Source organism: Hippopotamus amphibius, chromosome 13 (assembly GCF_030028045.1).
Source record: "Hippopotamus amphibius kiboko isolate mHipAmp2 chromosome 13, mHipAmp2.hap2, whole genome shotgun sequence".
NCBI lineage: Eukaryota > Metazoa > Chordata > Mammalia > Artiodactyla > Hippopotamidae > Hippopotamus > Hippopotamus amphibius.
The window spans coordinates 61,439,815-61,457,709 of NC_080198.1; the positions used below are offsets into that span (position 1 = coordinate 61,439,815).

General features: G+C 36.6%; 1 protein-coding gene across 1 annotated transcript in view; it reads right to left on the reverse strand.

Moving 5' to 3' along the window:
- Positions 1–17,591, reverse strand: part of SLC25A31 (solute carrier family 25 member 31) — a 29,947-nt gene extending 12,356 nt beyond the window's left edge. The window contains exons 1-2 of the mRNA XM_057706147.1: positions 17,290–17,591; positions 8,794–8,921 (exon numbers count right to left, since the gene is read on the reverse strand). Coding sequence (XP_057562130.1) covers positions 8,794–8,921; positions 17,290–17,533 — 372 coding nt within the window. The 5' untranslated portion in view covers positions 17,534–17,591. The remainder of the gene's footprint in view (positions 1–8,793; positions 8,922–17,289) is intronic.
- Positions 17,592–17,895: the final 304 nt, after the last annotated feature.

A 17,895-nucleotide genomic window follows, 5' to 3' on the forward strand; every position in this document is an offset into this window, starting at 1 on the left:
TCAGTTGACAGAGGAATAGAGTGTAATAGAAAGAACTAAATTTGGGAGTTAGAAAGACATGAACATATGACTAGGGCAAGTGCTTTAAGCTCTGTCTTGCTTTCCTTATCTGTGCATTTGGGATAAAAATAACTACCTCAAAGGGTGAGGCAAAAATTCAGTGAAACAGTATATGGTAGGTACACACCTCCCTATCATGGTTATTTTTAAAAAACTTTTTACTTTCAGATAAGTGCAGATTCACATGCATCCTAATATATATGGAGTCTATAAACTTTTCAACCAATTTCCCCCAATGGTAATATCTAGCATAAGTATAGCAGAGGAAACTAACATTGATAAAAATCTACCTTATTCAGATTTCACAGTTTTGCACTCATTTATGTGTATATTTAGTTCTATGCCATTTTGTCATATGTGCAGATTCATGTGACCACCAGTCACCACGGTGAGCAGTTCCATGATAAAGATCCCTTACTGCTACCCTTTTATAGCCACCTCCATCTCTCCTGGCAACCACTATTATCTTTTCCATCTCTATAATTTTCTCAATTTAATAAAATGAAATCAGAAAGCAAATAATTTTTGAGAGTGGCTTCTTTTCACTTAGCATTCAAACTTGCTATATGTATCAAAAATTTGTTCTTTTTTAAAACTGTGGTAAAATATACATGACATTTTTCATTTTAGCCATTTTTAAGTGTATAATTCATCGGCATTAAGTACAATACTAGAAAAACATCATTACTATTTCCAGAACTTTTCATCATGCTAAATATAAACACTGTACCTATTAAATAATCTCCCTCCCCTCAGTCCCTGGTATTCTACTTTCTGCCTCTATGAATTTGCCTTTTCTAGGTCCCTAAGGGGATCATACAATATTTGGTTTTTTTTTTGTTTGTTTTTTTAATTTTTATTTTTATTTATTTTTTTTGGGGGGGGTATACCAGGTTCAATCAACTGTTTTTATACACATATCCCCATATTCCCTCCCTTCCTTGACGCCCCCCCCCCTTGAGTCCACCCCACCCTCCCTGCCCCAATCCTCTAAGGCATCTTCCATCCTCGAGTTGGACTCCCTTTGTTATACAACAACTTCCCACTGACTATTTTACAGTTGGTAGTATATATATGTCTGTGCTACTCTCTCGCTTCGTCTCAGTTTCCCCTTCACCCCCCGCCCCCTCCCATACCTCGAGTTCTCCAGTCCATTCTCTGTATCTGCTTCCTTGTTCTTGTCACTGAGTTCATCAGTACCATTTTTAGATTCCGTATATGTGAGTTAGCATACAATATTTGTCCTTCTCTTTCTGACTTACTTCACTCTGTATGACAGATTGTAGTTCTATCCACCTCATTACATATAGCTCCATCTCATCCCTTTTTATAGCTGAGTAATATTCCATTGTATATATATGCCACATCTTCTGTATCCATTCATTTGTTGATGGGCATTTCGGTTGCTTCCATGTCCTGGCTATTGTAAAGAGTGCTGCAATAAACATTATGGTACAAGTTTCTTTTGGGATTATGGTTTTCTTTGGGTATATGCCCAGGAGTGGGATGACTGGATCATATGGTAGTTCTATTTGTAGTTTTTAAGGAACCTCCAAATTGTTTTCCATAGTGGCTGTACCAACTTACAGTCCCACCAACAGTGCAGGAGAGTTCCCTTTTCTCCACACCCTCTCCAACATTTGTGGTTTCCAGACTTTGTGATGATGGCCATTCTGATTGGTGTGAGGTGATATGTCATTGTGGCTTTGACTTGCATTTCTCTGATGATGAGTGATGTTGAGCATCTTTTCATGTGTGTGTTGGCCATCTGTATGTCTTCTTTGGAGAAATGTCTATTTAGGTCTTCTGCCCATTTGTGGATTGGGTTATTTGCTTTTTTGGTATGAAGCTGCATGAGCTGCTTGTATATTTTGGAGGTTAATCCTTTGTCCGTTGTTTCATAGGCAATTATTTTTTCCCATTCTGAGGGTGGCCTTTCAGTCTTGTTTATGGTTTCTTTCACTGTGCAAAAGCTTTTACGTTTCATGAGGTCCCATTCGTTTATTCTTGATTTTATTTCCCTGATTCTAGGAGGTGGGTCGAAAAGGATCTTGCTTTGATGGATGTCACAGAGTGTTCTGCCTATGTTTTCCTCTAGGAGTTTTATAGTGTCTGGCCTTACATGTAGGTCTTTAATCCATTTGGAGTTTATTTTTGTGTATGGTGTTAGGAAGTGGTCTAATTTCATTCTTTTACATGTTGCTGTCCAATTTTCCCAGCACCACTTATTGAAGAGGCTGTCTTTTTTCCATTGTATACTCGTGCCTCCTTTGTCAAAGATAAGGTGCCCATATGTGTTTGGGCTTACTTCTGAGTTCTCTATTCTATTCCATTGATCTTCCTTTCTATTTTTGTGCCAGTACCATACTGTCTTGATCACTATGGCCTTGTAGTATAGTTTGAAGTCAGGAAGCCTGATTCCACCAACTCCATTTTTCCTTCTCAAGATTGCTTTGGCTATTCGGGGTCTTTTGGGTTTCCATACAAATCATAAGATTTCTTGCTCTAGTTCTGTGAAAAATGCCATTGGTAATTTGATCGGGATTGCATTGCATCTGTAAATTGCTTTGGGTAGTACAGTCATTTTCACAATGTTGATTCTTCCAATCCAGGAACATGGTATGTCCCTCCATCTGTTTGTGTCATCTTTGATTTCTTTCATCAATGTCTTAAAGTTTTCTGCATACAGATCTTTTGCCTCCTTAGGCAGGTTTATTCCTAGGTATTTTATTCTTTTTGTTGTAATGGTGAATGGGAGAGTTTCCTTAATTTCTCTTTCTGCTCTTCCGTTGTTAGTGTATAGGAATGCAAGAGATTTCTGTGCATTAATTTTGTATCCTGCTACTTTACTAAACTCATCAATGAGTGCTAGCAGTTTTCTGGTAGAGTCTTTAGGGTTTTCTATATATAATATCATGTCATCTGCAAAGAGTGACAATTTTACTTCTTCTTTTCCAATTTGGATTCCTTTAATTTCTTTTTCTTCTCTGATTGCTGTGGCTAACACTTCCAAAACTATGTTGAATAACAGTGGTGAGAGTGGACACCCTTGTCTTGTTCCTGTTCTTAGAGGGAATTCTTCCAGTTTTTCTCCATTGAGAACAATGTTGGCTTTTGGTTTGTCATATATGGCTTTTATTATGTTGAGGGAATTTCCTTCTATGCCCATTTTCTGGAGAGCTTTTATCATAAATGGATGTTGAACTTTGTCAAAAGCTTTTTCTGCATCTATTGAAATGATCATATGGTTTTTATCCTTCAATTTGTTGATATGATGTATCACGCTGATTGATTTGCGTATATTGAAGAATCCTTGCATCCCAGGGATAAACCCCACTTGATCGTGGTGTATGATTTTTTTAATGTGCTGTTGGAGTCTGTTAGCTAGTATTTTGTTGAGGATTTTTGCATCTATATTCATCAGTGATATTGGTCTGTAGTTTTCTTTTTTTGTGACATCTTTGCCTGGTTTTGGTATCAGGGTGATGGTGGCCTCGCAGAATGAGTTTGGGAGTGCTCCGCCTTCTGCAATATTTTGGAAGAGTTTGAGAAGGATAGGTGTTAACTCTTCTCGAAATGTTTGATAGAATTCGCCTGTGAACCCATCTGGTCCTGGGCTTTTGTGTGTTGGGAGATTTTTAATCACTGCCTCAATTTCTGTACTTGTGATTGGTCTGTTCATGGTTTCTATTTCTTCCTGGTTCAGTCTTGGAAGATTGTATTTTTCTAAGAATGTATCCATTTCTTCCAGGTTATCCAATTGATTGGCATATAGTTGCTTGTAGTAGTCTCTCATGATGTTTTGTATTTCTGAGGTGTCCGTTGTGACTTCTCCTTTTTCATTTCTAATTCTCTTGATTTGCATCTTCTCCCTTTTTTTCTTGATGAGTCTGGCTAATGGTTTATCCATTTTGTTAATCTTCTCAAAGAACCAGCTTTTAGTTTTATTTATTTTTCTTATGGTTTCTTTCCTTTCTTTTTCATTTATTTCTGCTCTGATCTTTATGATTTCTTTCCTTCTGCTTGCTTTGGAGTTTCTTTGTTCTTCTTTCTCTAGTTGTTTTAGGTGTAAGGTTAGGTTGTTTATTCGATCATTTTCTTGTTTCTTAAGGTAGGACTGTATTGCTATAAACTTCCCTCTTAGAACTGCTTTTGCTGCGTCCCATAAGTTTTGGGTTGTTGTGTTTTCGTTGTCATTTGTTTCTAGATATTTTTTGATTTCCTCTTTGATTTCTGTAGTGATTCCTTGGTTGTTTAAGAGTGAATTGTTTAGCCTCCATGTGTTTGTATTTTTTGCAGTTTTCTTCCTGTAATTGATATCTAGTCTCATGGCGTTGTGGTCTGAGAAGATGCTTGATATGATTTCAATTTTCTTGAATTTGCTGAGGTTTGATTTGTGACCCAAGATGTGATCTATCCTGGAAAATGTTCCGTGTGCACTTGAGAAGAAAGTGTAGTCTGTCGTTTTTGGATGGAATGTCCTATAAATATCAATTAAGTCAAGATGGTCTAATGTGTCATTTAAAGCTTGTGTGTCTTTATTTATTTTCTGTTTGGATGATCTGTCAATTGATGTAAGTGGGGTGTTCAAGTCTCCCACTATAATTGTGTTACTGTCGATGTCCCCTTTTATAGCTGTTAGCATTTGCCTTATGTATTGAGGTGCTCCTATGTTGGGGGCATAGATATTTACCATTGTGATATGTTCTTCTTGGATGGATCCCTTGATCATTATGTAGTGCCCTTCCTTGTCTCTTTTAATAGTCTTTACTTTCAAGTCTAATTTGTCTGATATGAGTATTGCTACTCCAGCTTTCTTTTGACTTCCATTTGCATGGAATATCTTTTTCCATCCCTTCACTTTCAGTCTATATGTATCCCTTGGTCTGAAGTGGGTTTCTTGAATATTTGTTTTATCAAAAGGCTGTTTCTCTTTATTGCTAAGTAATCTTCCATGGTGTGACGTACCATAATTTGTTAAAGCATTCACCTGTTGAAGGACATCTGCGTTATTCCCCAATTTTTGTCTATTAAGAAACAAACTTCTATGAACATTGTATACATTGCTTTTTTTTGTGAAAAGAAGTTTTTATTCTCTGGATAAATGCCCAAGAGTTGGCTTGTATGATATGCATGTTTAGTTTGTAAGAAACTGTCATACTCTTTTCTAGAGTGGCAATATCATTTTCCATTCCCACCAACAACGTAAGAATGATTCAGCTCCTCTGCATCCTTGCCAATATCTGGTGTTGTCACCATTTTAGCCATTCTGGTAAGTGTGTAGAGATATCTCATTGTGGTAGATCAATCACTTTTAAATCACATACACCGTATTTGTTTTTCTATCTTCTCTGCTTCTTTTAGACAAGGTAAGAAACCAAGAATATTGATTTTTCTTTTTCACTTCTTTTTTCTCTCTACTTTTCTGGGGGTTGAGGGTGGGGTGGGGTAGAGATAGGATAAAATTTTGATGTCCAAGGGCAGAAATAAAAGGGTCATGAGTATCCAACTTTAGTAAATAAGATATATTTAAACATTACACTATTACTTGTGACTGAATACCTTTACATTCTAAATAAGACAGCATGTTCTTTACAGGCATACTAAAAATGTTTTTACCTCAAGTGCTACTAATTAGAAATTTATTACAGAATTTTAGCAGGGATAGATATTAGTAACATAAATTTTCTGGTTAATTTTGAAGCTAATTGCTCCACTCTGCTTAGTCTTATAGGAATTATCTTTTGGGGGAGGTGGGGTGGAAAATGTTCAGTAACGGGTTAACTCGGCAGGCCTGTGTTGCCCAAACCCTGCATCTACTGTAAAGATCTTCAGGACCACCCTTGGTCAAACTCAAAGATTCCTTTGAGATAAACTTCTGAGCCCTTGGACTAACCTACCTAGTAAGAGTGTCTTTATATGCCTGAAGCTGTGGGCAACATCAGACAGTTTATACTAACATCGATTTATGGTGACCACCCCTTTGTATGCTTGGGGCTTTGGACTAACCTATATCAGTCTGACCTCTTGAACGGGTGGGGGCAGTGGCTGGAGACTGAGTAGCTAAGGTCAGTCACATTACACATGCCTACGAAACTGATTCCCCAAAAAACCCTGGCCACCATGGCTCAAGTCAGCAACCCTATTTGGCAACACATTATATGTGTTGTCACACATTATTGCTGGGAGATTTAAGTGCTGTCCAGGTGACTACTAGGAGAGGACAACTAGAAGCTTGCACCTAGTTTCTTGTGGATTTTGTCCTATGTGCTTTTTCCCTTCGTTGATTTTAATTTATAACCTCTTGCTGTAATAAACCATGAGCATAATAGCTTTTCTGAGTTCTTTGAGGCCTAGTGAATCACTGAATGTGAAAATGGTCCTGGGGACCCTCTGACACAGGTTCTTAGTCAAGAGAAGTTCCAACTATTAGAGTTGCTAGCTAAAGATGACAGAACCATTTTTCTGCCTACCATAAAAGCACAGCACTACTGTAAGCATTTTATGTGTCTTTACATGTTTAGTCTCATCTAAGCCTTACGGGGTAGGTACTCTGATGTTCAATTTTCAGATGAGGAAACTAAGGATCAGAGAGATGATATTAAAAAACTCACACAGCTGAGTAAGCTGAGTGCCCGGATCCAAATCCCGATCTTCTGAATCTAAGTGTAAAGAATTTTCTTTGTTACCTTTATACATCCAACTACATAATAGACAGTGCAAAGCATTTAATAAATATTTGTTAATGAAATATAAATTGTGAAAAAAGGGAATAAAGGATCTGAAAGGAAAGAGCAACAAAGAAATATTCCACAAATAGTTGTTTTTAAAGAACCTGCTAGGACAGCTTGGTTGGTTGGCTGGGGGAAAGAGAAAAAGACAAAGGATGAGGGGGGTAGAGAGACTTTATAAAGGCAGGTGAGGGGAAGACCTTGAGAGAATGTAGGTGGTCTAGTGTATGTGGAGGTAACAGAACAAATGGAGACCAGGACAAATGACACATAGTTCATATGAGCAGGAAATTCTGAAAGTAAGATTTTGTAACCAAGGGAGTGATTACCTTGAAAAGAAAAAGCACCTTTGTGATAAAAAAGAGAATTCTCTAACTTAAGTTTATCATTTTCCTGCTTCTGATTCAATCTTCCTATACAGTATAATCTCAGCTAAATAGATCCTCAGTCATAAAGAAGAAACAATTTACTTCTTCAGGAAATAAATGACTTCAGTGGTAAGAAATACACATCAGTTGACTGCTTTTTTTGCATACCAAAACCAGATTAAATACTGAATTTTTCTAGTGCAGCAGACAGTGATTATAAAATATAAATTATATTAAAATTAATATTTATTCAGAGAAATACTGAATTGAGACAAAAATCCCTTAGTTATTAAAATTGTGTTAAGAAGTTTAGAGAAACTTGTAAAAGTTAATATAATTCTGTTTTCCATAAGTAATTTCTATAACTTAATACCTATTATAATATGCTAACAGTTGTTATGTTTTAACTATTATTTTTTCCACCACTTGAGCACCTCCTCCCCAAATAAAACTCCATAAGTAATGAATCAATAAAGAAGATGTGGTATATATATACAATGGAATACTACTCGGCCATAAAAAAGAATGAAATGCCATTTGCAGCAACATGGATACAACTAGAGATTATCATACTAAGTGAAGTAAATCAGAAAGAGAAAGACAAATACCATATGATATCACTCATACGTGGAATCTAAAACATGACAGAAACAGACCTATCCATGAAACAGAAAGACTCACAGACATAGAGAACAGACTTGTGCTTGCCAAGGGGGATGGGGGTAGGGAGGGAAGGAAGGGGAGGTTGGGGTTAGCAGATGTGAGCTATTATATACAGAACAGATAAACAACAAGGTCCGACCATATAGCACAAGGAACTATATTCAATATCCTGTGATAAGCCATAATGGAAAAATATATAAACAAAAGAATGTATGTGTGTACATATATAAATATATATATATGTATGTATAACTGAATCGCTTTGTTGTACAGCAGAAATTAATGCAACATTGCAAATCAACGATGCTTCAATTGAAAAAAACACCTCAGGTAAGACAAATCCAACTGCTTCTTAGAAAATTTTAGAGATATTAAAATATAATTACCTTTTTTCCCTAAATATAGAACTACCATATGATCCAGCAATTCCACTCCTGGGTCTATATCCCCCAGAACACAAAAACACCAACTCAGAAAGATACATGCACCCCAATGTTCATAGCAGCATTATTTACAGTTGCCAAGGTATGGAAGCAATCTAAGTGTCCATCAACAGATGAATGGATAAAGAAGATGTGGTATATATAATAATGGAATACTACTGAACTATAACAAAGAATGAAATTTTGCCATTTGCAGCAACATGGATGGACTTTGAGGACATTATGCTAAATGAAGTAAGTCAGAGAAAGACAAATACTGTATGATATCACTTATATGTGGGATCTATAAAATACAACAAACTAGTGAATAAAACAAAGAAACAGACTCACAGATGTAGAGAACAAGCTAGTGGTTACCAGTGGGGAGAGGGAAGGGGGAGGAGCAGATGGGGATGGGGGGGAAAAGGGGGTTACTATGGGATAATGTGAAATCATGTGTGAAACTTTTGAAAATTACAAAACACTACATAATTTAAAGGATCTTTCATTCAATTAAGAAAATAATAAAATAAAATAAAAAATAATTACCTGTTTTTCTTTATTAACACCAGACATGAACAGTTGTTTGTACTTGTCTTTGAAAGCAAAGTTTAGAGCTTGTGTTGGAAAATACCGGATAACATTTGCCAAATTCCCACGCCAGTAACTTAAAAAACCTACAAAAGAAAATGTATTAAATATAACATATTGTATTATTATTAAATAATTTGCATAGTTTTATCAAACTTAGATGTTTAAACTATCTAAAACTTACAACTTTACTCATGAGAAAAAAAATAAAGTTTACATGTGTCTCCAACTGAAGAAAAAGGCTGTGTTAACTCCACATACCCCATTTCAATTTTGTTAATTTCCAGTAAGAAGCCTTGAATACCTAAAAACCTATGGAAAGCATTACCAGTTGAATACAGGGCTCCTTACTAGTAGAAAAACAGAGCTTACTAGTACCTGTCAGAGAAGCTAGTAACCCTTAGCCTCATTTCCAAATCATAAAATATAATTCTTATGGTGACAAGGCTGTTGGAACGAAACTGTTTTGTATATATACTCATGAGGATGAGAAAGGGATAAAAGAGTCTTATCTTTATATTTTAAAACCTAGCCAAAAAAGGAATCAATTTACAATTCAAGACAGCTTCCAGAGGTTTGATGGAGAGACAGGAGGAAACTTTCAAGGTCAATAATGTTCCCACTTCAAATCTCCACGGAATGACCGAACTTTATAATTCAGTCATTGTGTTACCCTGATAATTCAGAGCTGCCTTTATAGCCCATTGCTGCCCTAGAATACAACAAGCTAGCCCTTCAGGACCCATAGTTGTTTTTACAGATGTTTTGATTGCTACTCTGAATAGGATACTTCTAGTCCCAGCTTGGAGGACAGAATACCCAGAGCCAGTCTTCTAAAGATAAAAATTCAAATGAAGATAATCTCAGTTGACTGGGCCCAGTGCTCAGAAACTGAAAATTAGATTAGATAAATACACAGAGGGAAAGATATTTATTTGTTAAATAACTAAGTATACTTTGTGGGAAAAAACACTGAATATTGGTGACTCCCAAGCTGAATATAAAGCAGTTGCACAAAGACAATTAAGAAGTATATTAATACAAGTATATTAATGCCAAGAAATAATCTTCTCAGTCCTCACAGCTGATTCAGTTACTAGGCATTCTGTTGTAGGCATAAATTATTGTACTAGAGCATTTAACACGTAATGGTAATAGTTACAACTTCCTGAGCATTTAATATGTGCTCGGCACTGGCAAAGGCTTTATATATATATTTCATTTAATTATCACACTATGCTTATGGTATACATTCTCCTACAGTACCCATTTTATACATACACAAACTGAAACTTTTATAACTTTAAAAACTATAACCAGTATTTAGAATCAAGTCTTCTGTGTGTCTCCAAAGCTCTACTTCAGCTTTGGGGTTTCTGAGGAAACATATTAGAGAAGTCCTAAAATTATTAAAGTATAGTAAATAAAGCTCTTTTTAATAAAACAAAAAATGATTACTGTAAAAATTTTTGAGGCAAAGGCAATATTAACAAAACAACAACACTAATTTCTAGGAACTGCTTTTTATTAATTTACTCCTCATAATCACCCACGAGGTAAGTACTATTTAGTCTCTGTTTTAAACATGAAGAAATGAGCTAAAAACATCTTCTAAGGCAGAGAGAAGTTAGTCAAGTAACTTGCCCAGTGTCACTTAGAAAACTGTAGACCTGGAATTGAAACTCAAGCCATCTGGCTCAGTAATTCAGTCCCTTAGCTACAATACTTTTCCATAAATACTTTAATCACGCAAATATTTTCTGTACTAAGAAAGGTCAACAATTTTTCTTTAATGGAAACAAAATAAAAATCTTAAAATATGAGAAATATACACAAATTATAAAAGAATATTTCTTGCTAGTTATGGCCACATTGAATTACTGAGGGAGGTTGGTGAATCTAATTTTTGGAGATATTTTTAGTGATTTTTAAGTTCTTCATAGTTAATAAAAACATTTAATAACATAGTTATGCATTTGTATTTTCTGAGGTCAGACCTGTAGAAGAGAAACATTGAAAGTAAAATATGACTGTGTAAATGATACTGAAGAATAAGGTTTGATTTTCTAGATCATGTTTTATAGCAACACAACAACAGATTACTGGCAGAGGATAAATCGATCTTAAAAGGATAAAGAACCCACTGGCTGGAGAATTGCCAATCTGATCAAATGGGATGCAAGTTGAAATCATTTGTTTAAAAAAACAGAGTTTAAAAAAGTGTTATGTATCAAAAATGTATTAGAATTCCCATTTTATACAGGGCTCTTATTTATTGTCATTTTGGACATGGCTGATTCAGCTAGATGGTATTGAGATATTATAGGTTTCAGATTATGAGTTAGTTATAATCAGGATTACAGTACTGGATTAATGTTTATTTCACAAGAGAGTGTCATATATAAGAGTAGTATAAAGCTTTGTAACTTTGGCTGATGTGCTGAAAATAAATGGAAGATTCTGATGACAAAGATATCTGCAAATTAACATGAGACCATGACAGAGTGCCAGATTTATAACTAAAGGGGTTTGCTAGCACTGACAGAAGAACATATGTCTTTTAGCAAAATTGTATTAGCATGGAAAAACCTAGAGGTTTCATCAAAACAACTGTCAATGTCTCAATGAAAATCTACAAGCAAATAAATCCCTAGGAGTATAACAGGAAAACGGACAGCTCTTAACGAGTTATGTCTGAAAAAATATAATCTCGCACACATAAAATACTTCTGCACGTATTTCACAGGATTCATGGATTCCCTGAAGCTATAGATATCAGGTTAAAACCCCCTGCTTGAGCCTCTTTTTCCACAGATCATACTTTAAAAAACTTATTCCCTTCTTTGCATCTCACTGCTGTACCATGCTTTTAGGAGCTCCAGTGTTCCTAGTAAGAGTGCAAAGAGGAGGAATCTCAAAGTGGAATTCTAAACACATCTTCTACAGAAATATTATTTCTGGGGGCTAGGTTTCAGGGTTTTATTCAACTATACTCTAGGTATACTATGTACTATGTAGGTTCTTTAGATAGACCACAAAAATCTACTCTATATGTAATGCAAATTTATCCCAAATACATTCATTTACAAATGAACATGAGGAATACATGTTTATAAATTGAGGACTATATTCAAAATGATCAAAGTTAAAATTTATTGAGCACGAACTATGTAATAGACATATGGTTGAATATTTTACAGGCATTATCTTGTCTAACCATCACAACTATCATATGAGATAGGTAATGTTATTATACCTTGTGTAGAACTGAGGAGACTGAGGTTGAGAAAGGTTAAATAAAAATTGTTCAAGGTTACAAGGTAAGGGAAAGGGACCTAATTCCAGATCTTTCTAGATCCATCTGACTACAGATCTAGAGCTATTAAATCTCTATTGCCTCTAAGTAAAACTCCATTTTGGATAAAAACAGTAGTACTTTTTGGTCAGAATAAAATAAGAAAAAAGCAAGAGTGATGCAAATGTAGTAGTATTTGACTCTCTAGTCACAGAATAAAAGGACAGTTTCCTAAAATATAATCATAAAATTGATAGAGAAAAACATAGGGGTTATGGCATATTTCTCTGCTAATAGCAAAACATCTAAGTTTTTTTTTTTACTCAATTGCTAAGTAAAAATAATCTCTTCAAAATTTAAGGGTGAGAAAAACCTACTCTGAACTTAATTCTGAGAAAATAATTAAGAATTAATATAGAACTGATGAGAAAATGGGAAAAAGTTACTGGGCCATTTACTGCTCAACTTACTAGCCAAGAATGGAAATGCTAGGTATGTTTGGGTATACAGTTGACCCTTGAACAACAGGGGGTTAGGGACACCAATTATCCGTGCAGTCAAAAATCCAAGTATAAGTTGTAGTCGGCCCTCCCTGTGTGTGGTTCCTCCATATCCACAGTTCTGCAACCATGGATTCAACCAAGCAGGGATTGAGTACTGCAGTGTTTACTACTGAGAAAAAAAAATTCCACGTATAAGTGGACCCACACAGTTCAAACCTGGGTCAACTGTATATTCGAGACTAGTAGGTTTCAACATGTTTTGACAGTCGGCCTATCAGTTAAAAAATGTAATCATGACTCAAATATGTACATATTTAAAAAAGTAAACCATATACCTTTGCTACTATACTACCCTGTTATGTACATTTGTAAAACATATCCAAAAGAGAAATTAAAGAATGAGATAAAGATTCTTCATTTACACAACACTATAAATCAACTATACTCCAATAAAAATTTAAAAAAAAACATTCTTCATTTAAAACCTTTTATTTGATACCAGGTGCACAGGAACAAAATTTTTGGTTCTACGGACCTTACATTTTAATAAAGACAGACAATGAACAAATAAATATGTCAAGTGGTTGCAAGAAAAAAATAGTAAATGTAGATGGAGAATGCAGAAGGGCTATTTGGATAGGGTGGTCAGGGAAAACTTTTAGATATTAGGGCACAATTGAGCATTTGTTTTAATAGTTAAAAAACAGTACATTCAATATCTTGCTAAGCATGATGTTTTCATACTATCATTTGTTATTATCTCAAGGTACCCTTAGGATGAAGTTCATCCTTAAAAATAGTGTATGTGAATCTATATTTCAAATAGTCTTCTTGACAATTTCAAACATTCAAATAGTCTTATCTCTATAAAACCACTTAATTGAGCCAACATAAACAATGATATGTTTATTATACAATAACTGAGTAAGGGTACCTGATATCCCCTTTACCCTGTGTAACTCCTACTCTTTTATCAGGATGCCTTAGTGTCCTGTGATACATAACTAACATTTGGTCTACCACAAGTGCCAGTGACAATTCATTTACTAAATATGAGTAAAGTTTATTTTCCCATTTTATTTAAAGTATATACCTAATATTTTCTTTCCATACCCCAAAATATCATCTTCAAGATATAAAAACCTCACTGCTTTAGCCTTCAGAAAAATATGTTGGGAAAAGTTCAGATGAATTCATGGCCAGGAATACCTAAAAGAAAAAGGAGTTCTGGTAGGGTCTTAAAAATGAGACTTATAGATAATATTTTTAAAACCCTATGTTACAATACATTAAATAAAACAATTATATTAATTAAAATACATTTACAGATGCATAGTTTGCTCAGTGAAAAAAAAATCACAGCACAGACACCAAAATGTTGACTGTGGTGATGCTGGCAGTGCTTTTTTAAACTTTTTGTTTCCCTATATCTTCCAGTTTTCTATTCTAAACATGCATTCTTTGTATAATAACGGTTTAAACATTACTAAATAAAAGTACACGTACAAAGTTGTAGGGTCATAAAACCAACTAAAGAACAGAGTAAATCTTAAACAATAGCCTTAGTCAGGATAAATCCAGAAGCTTTCACAAGCCAAGGAAAACTTATAGAAAGTATCAAAGACACCCAAAGAGATGTTTAAAGCTATATTCAAGCAAAAATGAAGAGATCTCTCCTTGAGGTGTAAAGAAAGAGATAAGGTAAGGAGATAGTGAGAGAGCATCTAGTTGCGCCTTCTGAATTCATCGTCTCTTGTGCTCATTCCATATTGCCTAAAGAAAAGTTGTCAGTACAACTAGAGCAAACGTGAAAAACAAGAGAAACTTCAGAACACTGAGATGGCAGTGTATCTTGACTTTCACAAGAGACAGAAGGTAAATTACAGAAAATAACAGTCTCAGAATTTGATTGCCTAGTAACGTTACAGAAAGATCTAGCACAGTGATTCTCAAACCTACCAGGTTCAAGTCTTCTATACACAATAAATATTCTACAATTCTTCCTTTACTATATAGAAACAGAATTCAAAGACAATGACGTCAGACTTCTCTGGTGGTACAGTGGTTAAGAATCTGCCTGCCAGTGCAGGGGACAAGTGTTCAAACCCTGGTCCAGGAAGATTCCACATGCCTTGGAGAAACAAAGCCCATGAGCCACAACTACTGAGGCCGCGAGCCTCAAATACTGAAGCCTGTGTGCCTAGAGCCTGTGCTCTGCAACAAGAGAAGCCACTGCAATGAGAAGCCCACGCACTGCAAGGAAGAGTAGCCCCCACTCGCCTCAACTAGAGAAAGACCTTGCGCAGCAATGAAGACCAATTAATTAATTAATTAATTAAAAAATTCCAAAGACAATGACCTATTCACTAGTTCAAAAAAATCAATATAATGCCCTCTCTGCTATATGCAAAGTGAAAATAAAGGAATTTATAATAAAATGTTTTAATTAGTAAATTGGTGAGGAGGGATCACATCATAGACAGTCAGATGCTTGCTTCTACTTATAATGAATCAGTTATGCTTAAGATACATGTTGCCATTTTGAAAAAAGGGCTTAATAAATATATATATACAATCATCATGAATTCAATAGTTAAATATGTAGATGATGTAAGTGGTGACCAAATATCACACACAGAGCTGCTAACATGAGTTTTCACAATGATCAACAACTCTCCGTAGAATTTTGAACAAAACAAAGTACAATCTTTCCTCTACTTACAAGTATACACTGGAATCAGTGTATACTAGAATTATGTCCCAGACAGTTTGTGTTTATAGGTAAATAAGAATTCGTTTCTAGGCTTAGATAATCATCAACAAGTTTTACTGCTACATGAATGTCCAGTGGGAGATTTGAGTCATGCGGATGCAGGACAAATCTTTTGTTGTGTAGGACTGGCCAGATACAGCAGCAGCAGGATGTTTAGCAGCCTTGGATTTTTGCCTTTCATATCACTGTAATTAAGGATTACTCCCCTGTATCTTTGTGTTAAACAAAAAATTCCTCACAAGTTTCCAAAAATGCCCCTAGATGGCAATATTATTCCTGCTGTGAATTACTAATCTTTCAGCATAGAATTTACCATGGTGTACTCATAATAAGGCCTTGTATATTCTAGAAAACATTTTCTTAAAACTCTGCTTAAAGAAAAAGCTGGAACCAGAATACTATTCAGAATGGTCTCAATTTACAAGAGCCATACTGAACATACTTAGGTTTAAATATTACAAAAAACATTTAAAATATAAAATGATTTAGCACTGGTGAGCACAATCTGTCCAGAATACTTAACTTTACCTGACTAAATATTTAAAGCAGATTAGCAAATAATAAAGAGGCTCCTACTTCTCTGAAGAGAAATGGGAAGCTTGCTCTGATAAAATAAATGGGAGTGAGAAGACGTGAACCATGAACCAAAGGTCTAAACTCACCTCCCAGATGGGGTACTCTAAATCCACAGTTTAGATGATGCCTTAAGAGTCTATCCTCAACCGGAAATACTCCACTGTGGGATCTTAATTCTCAGACCAGGGATTGAACCCCAGCCCCCTGCAGTGGAAGTGAGGAGTCCTAACCAATGGCCGACCAGGGAATTCCCAGGAATTCTTTTTTATTGCAGGAAGAGTAACCTACCCTAGACTTACCAGTGAAAGAAAGGACTACACTAGATTTGAAGCCACTTCTTGTTCAGAATACAGAATAACTATGTCTATTTCCTTTTTAGAGTTCATATAGAGTTTTCAATTGAATCCCGCTAGATGGGTGAATTATAGAAAATTTATGATCAATTCTTTTATCCACTTAGCTAACTTAGGAGCCGTTCTGCAAGGAGGACACTGAATGATTAATAAAGCATTTTCATTATTTATTCCTTGAAGTCATTTCAATATTAATGGGAAAAAAAACTCCACAGTTAACCAAAATATCAAAATTTTAAGTAAAAACAGCCTGACGCCAAAAAATAAAAATTAATACTGACCCTGTCTTTACTTAAAATTTTTATATTTTGCTCAACATGGGTTTTTCGCATTAATTTTGATTTTTAAAAATACTGCATTAAAATATTTGTTTCTACTACAGAGTTTTTTTGGTATCCCCCTAAAAGCTTTGCAGACGTGAGTGCCTCTTTAGTCTCAGCCCTAGTCTTCAGTGCTTCTCGAGAATAAACAGCACCTCTTTTCACTGAATACGTACTAGATATTGAGGGCCCCAATGCTTCCATATTTGGAATATTTCTCTTAAATATATTACTTCAACAAATATTTAAGCAACTTAAAGTACCTACTAACATACAGCCAAGTGCCTAATGGCATCTCCCCCCAATCCTGGGAGCTCAACCATTTCCCTCCTGAGCCAGGCACAGGGGCACCGAGGTGCAGAGCCTACTGCGAAGGAGAAATTTAGAGAAAGAGAAGGTGGTGGTCTCCACTGCCCAAGGGCTGGTCATGTGAAGGCCTTCTTGGCCCTGGGAAAGCAAGAGTCTCTTAGACTGGTTAAAAAATTGAATTACGGAAGGCAAAGAAAACAAACTCATCACCGACACACAGGGCCGCGGCGCCGCAATCATCCACCCGCGGCCCACCCACCCCCTTTTCTGGGAAGCTGACCCAGCAAGGGGGGAGAGGCCGGCGCGGAGGCCTCCCAGAACGCACCCTGCTCACGCGGAATCCGCACCAGGCAGTCCACGATGCCTTTGTACTGGGCCTCCGGGCTGATCTGCCTGGACGACGCCTGCACCTGCAGCAGCAGCTTCACCCGCTCGATGGGCGCCACTGTCGTCTTGGACACGGCCGCTGCCACCCCGCCTGCCAGCAGGTCCTTCCCGAAGGACGAGGCGTCAAAGAGACGCTTTTCCGCCTTCTTCTCCTGCTTCCTCCTTGGAGGTTCACGCTGCATGGTGGGACGATGGACGTAAAGACGGGCACCAGCAGCTCAAAACGAGACCCGGAAAGACGACCAAGAGGAGCCGAAAATCGCCTCAGCGTCGTCCTGGCGGGAAAGCGGCGCTCAGCACGCCGGGAGACCAGCGCGCGGGGGAGGAGCTGCGCAGGCGCCTCCAACCGCCTCCCGCCACCTGGCGCCGGCCACGTGGTTTCGCCGCGCCGCGCCGCGCCGCCTGAAGTGCCTTGGCGAGTGTTGGTGCGGGGTTGTCCTTGCGGCGGGCAGGGCCAGGAGGCGGTGGGTTCTGACCCGGGAGGAACAGTTCTGTCTGAGGATATTTAGTAGCCCAAACTAGGACTAAGCAGTCAACCAACCGC